We start from the raw sequence: 9,039 nt of genomic DNA, 5'->3' as shown, positions 1-9,039 counted from the left end.
ACATTTGATGTTCATGTTAGAATATGTCATGATACCTTATGATGATTATATTACGATATGCCATGATATGCTGCTTGATATGATAAATTTGTTTCCATGCAATTTGATTTGTGATTTTGATATGTTATACGGTTTTTGTGAGTAGGAAAGGAACTTACTGAGCCATGAGTGCTCACAGCTTACTTTCTTGTACCACAGATAAAGGCAAGGAAAGGATGTACTAGGGGAGCAGCAGGAGGGGCTAGAAGGATGTGTGTGGTAGTGGCTTAGCTAAAGGGAAAAACCTGCTTTTGTTTAATAAGGAATATGCTATGTTTATGTTATTATGACTCCATGACATTATGTATGTGTTGGGTATTATGACTCAAGAATCATGTTAGGTATGCTATGTGTTTCTTTTATGTCCATGGTGATTTTAAAGTAAGAAAGTTGTTTTTAAATTCTCTAAGTAAGACTTCCGCTGTAGTAAGTATGTATGTGTATGTCCAAGTAACCCCCGTCGCCTTAGCAGGAGGGGCGGGGCGTTACAAGTTAAGTCCGAGGCCCAAACACTAATTTGTTTTAAAAAATTATACAATTGATATATACCAAAGTCGTCAATTTAGGTTGGGTTAATCCACCCCCACAAAATAATTTAAACAAGTTGGGTTAAAATTTTATTAATTTATTTTAAAGTGGATCCAGGTGGACCTACTTGCTTAGGTTTGTGACTCGATTTGTATGAGTCAGTCCGTGATAGGCTTGGATTTGCTCGTGGGTTGATAATTTTTTTTTCTAAAATTTAAAACTAAAGTGAAAATTTTAATGAGTTCATGAACCTTACCAGTTTAATCCATGATCCAAACTTTAAAATTTTAACTCATTCTATATATTTTTATATTTTTTAACAGACTCAATAGTTGTTCCGTCAAACTCATTTGATTCACCCGTTGAATTTGATGAAGAACCGGATTCTGATAGAGATTATATCGATTTTTCAGAAGAAGAACTGGGTTCTGATTCTTATATAGATCGTATCGATTCTTATCAAAGAAAGACAGGTTTAACTAAAGCTGTTCAAACAGGCATAGGTCAACTAAATGGTATACCCGTAGCTATTGGCGTTATGGATTTTCAGTTTATGGGGGGTAGTATGGGGTCCGTAGTAGGCGAGAAAATTACTCGTTTGATCGAATATGCTGCTAATCAATCTCTACCTGTCATTATTGTGTGTGCTTCTGGAGGAGCACACATGCAAGAAGGAAGTTTGAGCTTGATGCAAATGGCTAAAATTTCTTCTGCTTTATATAATTATCAATTAGATAAAAAGTTATTCTATGTAGCAATTCTTACAAAAAAAAATGTGGAACTGCCACATCAGCGACCCCCTAGAGCCGGTCCCACGGATATGGAGGGAGGTAAATGCAGATACACAGCTGAAAGCGCATAGTCGGGACGCTAACCCTAGGCAATGACACCCCGAGGATCGAACCCTGAATCTTTCGGCCATGAAACCATGCGCCCCCAGCTGTGCTACGCCCTGGGGACTATGTAGCAATTCTTACAGATCCTACAACCGATGGAGTAACAGTCAGTTTTGCTATGTTAGGAGATATCATTATTGTTGAACCTAATGCAACCATTGCATTTGCGGGTAAAAGAGTAATTGAACAAACATTAAATACGACAGTACCCGAGGGTTCACAAACATCTGAGTATTTATTCGAAAAAGGTTTATTCGACCTAATAGTACCACGTAATCTTTTAAAAGGTGTTCTGAGTGAGTTATTTCAACTCCACGGTTTCTTTCCTTTGAATCACAGTTCCAAAAATTAAAGTATAGCACTAAATTCGCTTATATTATTTGTAGCGAACAAAAATAAATATTTAATTCATCGTAATCGTAATTAAAAGAAACAATATATATATATTATTTTCCTTGTTGACATAAGTTCTCCTTGTAGATAGACAGAGTTTTCGGATAATTATATTTTTTCTTTTATTTTTTATTTATAATTATTTAATTTAATATATTAAAATAATATTAATTATTATTTTAACTTATATAATCAGTCTCGAGTTAAAGATTTCTCAACTCACTAGGATGGAGGATTGATTCATTCCACCTGGCCTGCTATATATAGATTATCGACAGATCGATCAACCTCATCAAGGTTGTTCCATCTGATGACAATAATATCTACTAAGGATACTTACAATGCATGTCCATTTAACATCTCTTTCTATTGTGAGTGAGCATTATAATACCCTCTCAAAGGAGAGAGAGAGAGAGGGAGACATTCATAGGGATTTAGGTCGTTAATCCCTCTCCCATTTTTTTATTTTTTTTTAACGATGATAATCTGATTTTATTTTATTTTTAAAAAAGTATGATTATTATTAAATAATAATAATAATGATAAGAATTTAAATATTTTAAAATATATTTATTTAATCTGATATAAAGATAATGAATTGTGGAACTAATAAATAATAAGTGTTAATATTAAAAAGAATATGGGTGAAAGAGATATGTTATTATAATAAGTATGTGATAGTGATTTATATATATATATATATATAAAAGTTGATGAATATTATTATTATTATTTTTTATAAGTGATGAATATTACAATAAGAGTGAGTAGTGAGTAGCAGATGTTCTAATTGGCTTCCAAATTTGTCAAACGCATGGATGTGTGGGTCAGTGCAATCAATCTCGCCACCATGCGTGAATTTTGACGCTCCAAGTCCATCGCTACCGGAAGTCAAATCCAAACACTGGAGCATTAAATTTAGCCTTCCAGTAGTCCACAGATATATAGAAGTCCACTGCAGCGTTGACCATATCCATATGGATCCCTGGTCCTCAGATCCTGGAAGGCTTCCCCGGAGTCAAGCGACCAGAACTCCTCTTCCTCGAGCCATTCTTTCCCCATCTATAAGCATGTCGAGGCATGCACAAATGTTAGCTGGCCACTAGCTCTAGTACCTCTCCAGAACTTGCTTCAGCGTTAAGGATGCATCTCTCCGCATTCTGAGGCCCCAAAAACACTCAAACGCCATTCTTTAATTGAGTTAACAGATCCAATTAATGGAGCCGTGCTCACAAGTAAGCCACAGTTAAGCTGCACCATGAGTACTTTGCCACCATCAACACTGCTCCCTTTGTCTCCTCCTCCTCCTCCTCCTCCTCCATGGCCGTGAGGAGGTCGTCGTCGTCCGCCGTCGGTGGTCTTCTATGTCTCGTCACCCTTCTCCTCCTCCTGTTATCTAATCCCAACCGGTGGAGCTATTTGAAGCCTCTAGCGCCTCAGAGTCCTCATCATGTCTCTGTCGTTCCCCGGAAGATGTTGCTGTCCTCCACCGCGCACCACCGTCACCGCCGCCACCGCCGTCACTCCCACAGCCATCATGACCACGGGGAGCACCAAATCGATCCTCGGTATGGCGTCGATAAGAGGCTCGTACCTACGGGTCCCAATCCATTGCACCATTGACTGTGGTTACTGGTTAGTGAGTCATCATTGGTCAATATATATATATATATAAATCTTGGAATTCTTTAAAGCTGAAGGTGACGATCACTGAGCTTGAACGAATGATTCCTGGTACAATTATGTTGCTCAAATTGTAAGCCTAAGTTTCGCATTTTTGTGTACCTTTGCATTCAAGTATATGACCGATCGATCTGCATATGGTCGATCTGTAAATCTAACTGAAGCTGTAAGAAAAAGAGAAGTGAATGAAAAGGAAGAAGCTGCTTGATTAACTATGCGCATAATTTCACTCTCTTTTTTGTTTAATTATCTTGGGAAGTTGATCCGTGTACAGATGAGTAAACAGCACGGCACGCAGTGGCACGAAAATCCATTCGATCGTTTTCATGCATATGGACGTTCGTGCTTCAACAGCTTGCCTATAAAAAAAATAAAATAAAATTCAACTTTTTACCGAACACTACTCAAGTTTCAAAATCTCGGAATCACATATCATATTTTTAAAATTATTAAATCATTAATTCAATTAAAAAAAAATCAGTTGATTAAATTTTTTTCAACGAATTAATTTCATTCTGTTTGAAAAATTCATTAACTGATTTCGATCAAAATTGATTGATTGACCTAAAAATATCGAAATAATATAAAATCAATTCATATATGTTTGTCTAGTTTTTCTTATTGTAAAAATATTATCAAACATCGATTTCACGAAATATATTGAAAGTAGTGATTTTTTGAAGATAAATTAATTTTTTAAATATATTCTTGTCACTACAACAAAACTACACATAGATAACCGTGAACAACCGTTGTGAAATACCCAAAAAAACCCTTGTCGTTTAACACGTTGAAAAAGATAGGAGCGTTTAAAGACAACGGTTAAAAACTGTTATCCCTTCACCTGAAAATGACGATTTTTCATCGTTATTTTTCAAGCTGAACCGTTGTGTCTATGGTAAACAAACAACAATTTTTTGCTCTAAAAGGACAATGATTTATAACTGTTGTGTTTAAAGTAAAAAAGATAATGATTTTAAACCTATCTTTGATCATCCGTATCTTTCACAACGTGTCAATCTACAACGGTATTTTTGGATCTTTAATAACGGATTGTAACCGTTGTTTTTGAATGCCCTATCTTTCTCAACACATTTATTTATCATGGTTTTTTTGGGTCTTAGAAAACGATTTTTAACTATTGTTATTTGTATGGAAATATTATCATTTTAATTATTTCACGTTGTCGTTTCTCAATACACATTAAATAACAATAAACTATTGTCTACAAACATATATCATCCCATTTTAAATGATCACATCTTATAAATATATATACAAACTTTGTAGCAAAACATATATATAATACTTCTTACAAACATATATATAATACTTGTAGTTTCTCAAGTCTAGTAGATTCCACCTCTATTGCTCTATTGAAGTTATCAATAGAACTTTCTTAATTTCAAAGTTATCCAAAGGATGACTAGTTAAAATCTTTGTCTCTTCTGAAACAAACTGATATAATGACTTCAATACCTCATCAAGAAGTACTTAAATAAATTTGCTTGCATTTCAAATAGATTGATGCCAAGATTTTTTCGTTACTAGAAAATATACCAGAGAAAATAAGTTTGCATTTGCTTTTGTTTGCATCATCCTTACTAAGCAATCAATTAACTAAGGGTACAACCACAACTCTACAAACTTAACCTTTGATACACCATTGACAACTTCAAATGGAGTGATGTTGTCTCCAACCACCACCATCACCTTCTGTTTCTCCAAGTCCATTTCCAACTACCTCACTCCTGCATGGAGATTAAAAACATGCCAAAAAAATAAGACCAACTGAAAAAAAAAACTTTAGTCCACCTAAAAATACACACAATATTATTTGCATGAATCTATTCACAAAAAATCTCATTGGTATTATTTGATACATTGATGGTAAAAAGAAAATTTTTTAGAAAAATATATCACATTAAAGTGGAGCAGGAGCAAATATTTGTGCTTACCTACCATCTTTGAGATGTGCTTCCCCACTTTCATTGCACACCCACTATAGTGCATTGATACCCTTAAAACCACAGTCTATAAAAATTATAGGAATAAAAAAGAAAGAAAACCAACACAAACGATCTATATATCAAGGTGGCAAAAAGTGAATACGTTCGCCCCCAACGCCGCCGTCAACCCATCCTAGGGTCAACACAGAGGAGGTAAATCACGGGCGGCTACTAGCCTTTGGAATAGTGACTAACACATAAGGGAGGTATTTATCTCGGCTTTGCCGAGATTAGAACCCCAGGCCTCATAATGACAACACCTTATATGCTAACCACTAGACCGTCCCGAGGGGACAAGAAATTGATTATGCACTTTTTGACAGTGTAAAAAATTTTACCATGCACACTGAGTGTCTATAATCCCCAAGACCGATCATTCCAAGGGGAGGTCCATTTAATTAAGAATGTTGTTAAACAATAAAAGAGAAATGCATCAAAAAATGATTTATGAAAGTTATCTAAGAACAGCATGACGAAGCTTGTGATCTTTTCGTTGATGTATTTGTAAGAACCACTCCAGCTGGTTGGGCTTGTGGTAATCGTTTTGCTGATTGCATAAAGGAATACAAAAGCGCATTATAAAAAAGTGCACATTGAATTCTTGTTGCAAAGAATGAAAATGCAAAGATTCTCTAGAAGGAAATGTAAACTAGAAATTCCAGGAAGTGCATAAATCAACAAATATAACAAATTGACATTTCTGGGCCAAATTCACCTTAAAAAGCTATTAGTAATGATGGTCTTGAAGATGGTGATGGAGGTTATCAATAAGCCCAAAAAATAGAAGCGGGAATCAGAATACTTATCACCTCTCTGATTTCACCATAAGCACTAAATATGTGATGGAGGTCATCAATGGAAACACATGAATCAAGGTTGAATACAACAAGTGTCCTTTGGTTTATATCTTTGTCTGATGGATTGTGCTAATAAATAGACATTAATTAATAAATAACAAGGTAGAAGTTTGGATATATTGTCCACAATGGATGAACAGTAAGGTAGGATAATTCACATTTTAGGTCAAACTAAATCCAGTTTACATTACCCTAGATACAATTTCATTTATTGAAAACTATACGTGAAGGCATGTAGAATTAATTTAGAAGGCTATTATAGATTCTAACTTTTGATCAATACCTTTCCCACTAAACAATTCTGTACATGTAATGTAGTTTACCTTTGGAATTGAAAAGTGGATATCAAGGTTCTCCACCTCAATGCTTACTTTGAAGTGATTTCATCGCATTTCCAGCTGCTCTTATATCATATTGCTGTAAATTTTTAGAATATCCAATCAAGAATAGCCAACTATGTGATATCTCATATTCAACCCTATAAATGGCTACTATCTAACAATATAAGTATCAATGATGCAACAAAAGCAACAGTTGAGTGTTTCAATAATGTCAATGACAAAAAGTCAAAAACAACATAATTACAAGAATAAATACCTCAAAAAGAGCTCGTAACTCAACATCTTCAACATTTCTATTAATGTTTTGAATAAAAAGAGTTTTTGAAGGATGCTCACTAGAAAATAGGCCATTTGGTCCACTTAGCTGCTCATTAGCTGCTTCTACAACAAGTACAAAAGTTTTATTCACATCACTATTATTATCGACTTCTAGTTCCATGCCTCCGCCACTGTATAATATGTCATCATCAATATCGCCTCTATCATTTATTTGGCCAACAAATCCAATATCACCAATAACCCTAGATAGCAAATCATCATCATCAGGAAGAAGGCTTCCTATTGTTTGAGCTTCAAGTTCTTCCATTGTTTCAAAAGGCTCGTCTTTGTCTAAGTTATTTTCATGTCCAGACTGATAGAAAGTGGCATTGTTTGATGACAATTGCACTGCCTCATCAAAATGATAGGGAAGATAGCCAAGATTACTTTTGGAAATATATTAAGACATGAAATAAACCTCTGTAAAATGAAACATCCATGTTTAACATTGTCAAGAAATAATAGCACATTAATGCCCCAACAGATCCAAAGGAAGAACATATTGTAGGACCGTTGGACCGTTGGACCGGCTAGGAGGGGGTTGTTAGATATCCTGAAAAAATAAAAAACAAAACAACCCTTCCTCGAACTCTTTAAACTAACACTTGCATAAATAAAGCAGAGCAAAATAAATAAAGCATTAAAAGGACAAGGCACAAAAGGTTTACTTGGTTACAACCGATGTGGTTGTTAATCCAAGGAAGATAAAGTCCACTATCAATCTCCTTCAGGCGAGAAATCTCGCACAGCAATGAAGCGCAGAAAACAGAAGCTCAACTACAACTAAAAGCGCACAAGCGTTGGAATTACAAATAATGAGTTCGTTGAGAAAGCTTCTGGACCAAGGCTATATTTATATCCTTGGTCGGGGCGTCTGGAAGGGTTCCGGGCGCCCTGGGGGGATAAACTTTATCCCCCAACGATCAGATCGAGTCAAAACTCAATCCTGGTCAAAAGGCTGGTCCGGGCGCCCGGAAGGGTTCCGGGCGCCCCGGAGGGGTCCGAGCGCCCTGGTCAGCTCCGGGTGCCCCGGACCCAGAAGTCAACTCTGGTTGACTTTCTCGTCGGGGACCTTTGCTCCGTTTCAGTCCCGCCTCGGTCCGGGTCTTCTCCTCTGGATCCGCTCGCTTGGGTGATTTCTGACATCCGGAAAAGGGCTCACCCAAACCCAATTTCCGGTCTTCTCGAGCAGCTTTCCGCTTCGGCTTCTCATCCCTCGGAATCGCTGCGTGTTTCTTCTCGTCCACCAGCGTACTCATCAGCAGTCTTCGTCCCTCGGTCGCACCCCGTGCCGACCTTCTCACTAGCTGCGTCTCTTGCTCCCCGAGCAATCTTCCGCTCCGGCTTTCGTCACTCGGAACCACCGCACGCTTCCTTCTCGTCCATCGAGGTACTCTTCTGCAGCACCTCGTCCCTCGGACGCATCGCGTGCCGTCCTTTTCGCTAGCTGCGTCTTCCGCTCGAGTACTAGTGCTCCTAAGCTCCTATACACTTAGACAAAATGTTAGAAACACACAGGACCTAACTTAACTTGTTGATCACACCAAAACAACCTTGGGGTTCCAACAATATCACTCTTTTTGATGTGATCAACCCAAGTTAAGCTAGGGTCAAAAATAGATATGAAAAATTAAACAATGTTCAATTTTCAATTTTTCAATAACGTGCAACAAGATAGAAAAATTAAATTTTAAAAATTTTAATTTTCAATTTTTCTACCTCCCCCTAGACTTATACTTTTTCTTCTCCCCCTTTGATCATATAAAAAATTGTGGTTGTAAGAAAAATCTAAGGGTTGATACTTAGAAACATTATAAAAATATATTTCAATGATTTTCTGGAAAATATTTTTAAGTCAAGAAAAATTTCTAAGTCAAGAAATAACTTTTGAAAAAAAATTTCTAAGTATTTGTCATTAATAAAAAACTTTCTAAGCCGAAAAATTTATGCAAGAAAATTTAAGAGAATTGATAAC

General features: G+C 36.3%; 1 protein-coding gene across 1 annotated transcript; it reads left to right on the top strand.

Moving 5' to 3' along the window:
* The first annotated feature begins 373 nt into the window (after positions 1-373).
* LOC121986554 (acetyl-coenzyme A carboxylase carboxyl transferase subunit beta, chloroplastic-like) lies at positions 374-1,829 on the top strand. The gene is made up of 3 exons (XM_042540519.1): positions 374-380; positions 891-1,334; positions 1,547-1,829. The coding sequence occupies exons 1-3, from the start codon at positions 374-376 to the stop codon at positions 1,813-1,815; spliced, it is 720 nt and encodes a 239-aa protein (XP_042396453.1). The 3' UTR covers positions 1,816-1,829.
* The last annotated feature ends 7,210 nt before the right edge of the window (positions 1,830-9,039 follow it).

The sequence above is a fragment of the Zingiber officinale genome, chromosome 5B (genome assembly GCF_018446385.1).
Source record: "Zingiber officinale cultivar Zhangliang chromosome 5B, Zo_v1.1, whole genome shotgun sequence".
In the NCBI taxonomy this organism is placed as follows: domain Eukaryota; kingdom Viridiplantae; phylum Streptophyta; class Magnoliopsida; order Zingiberales; family Zingiberaceae; genus Zingiber; species Zingiber officinale.
The sequence above is the reverse complement of the archived record's forward strand: the minus strand, read 5'-3'. Positions and strand labels throughout refer to the sequence as shown.

What these genes read in the sequence shown, in the direction of transcription:
- LOC121986554 (XM_042540519.1), top strand. An exon ending in CTATGTAGCAATTCTTACAA is followed by an intron (nt 1,335 to 1,546) that starts AAAAAAATGTGG and finishes CAATTCTTACAG; the next exon opens with ATCCTACAACCGATGGAGTA.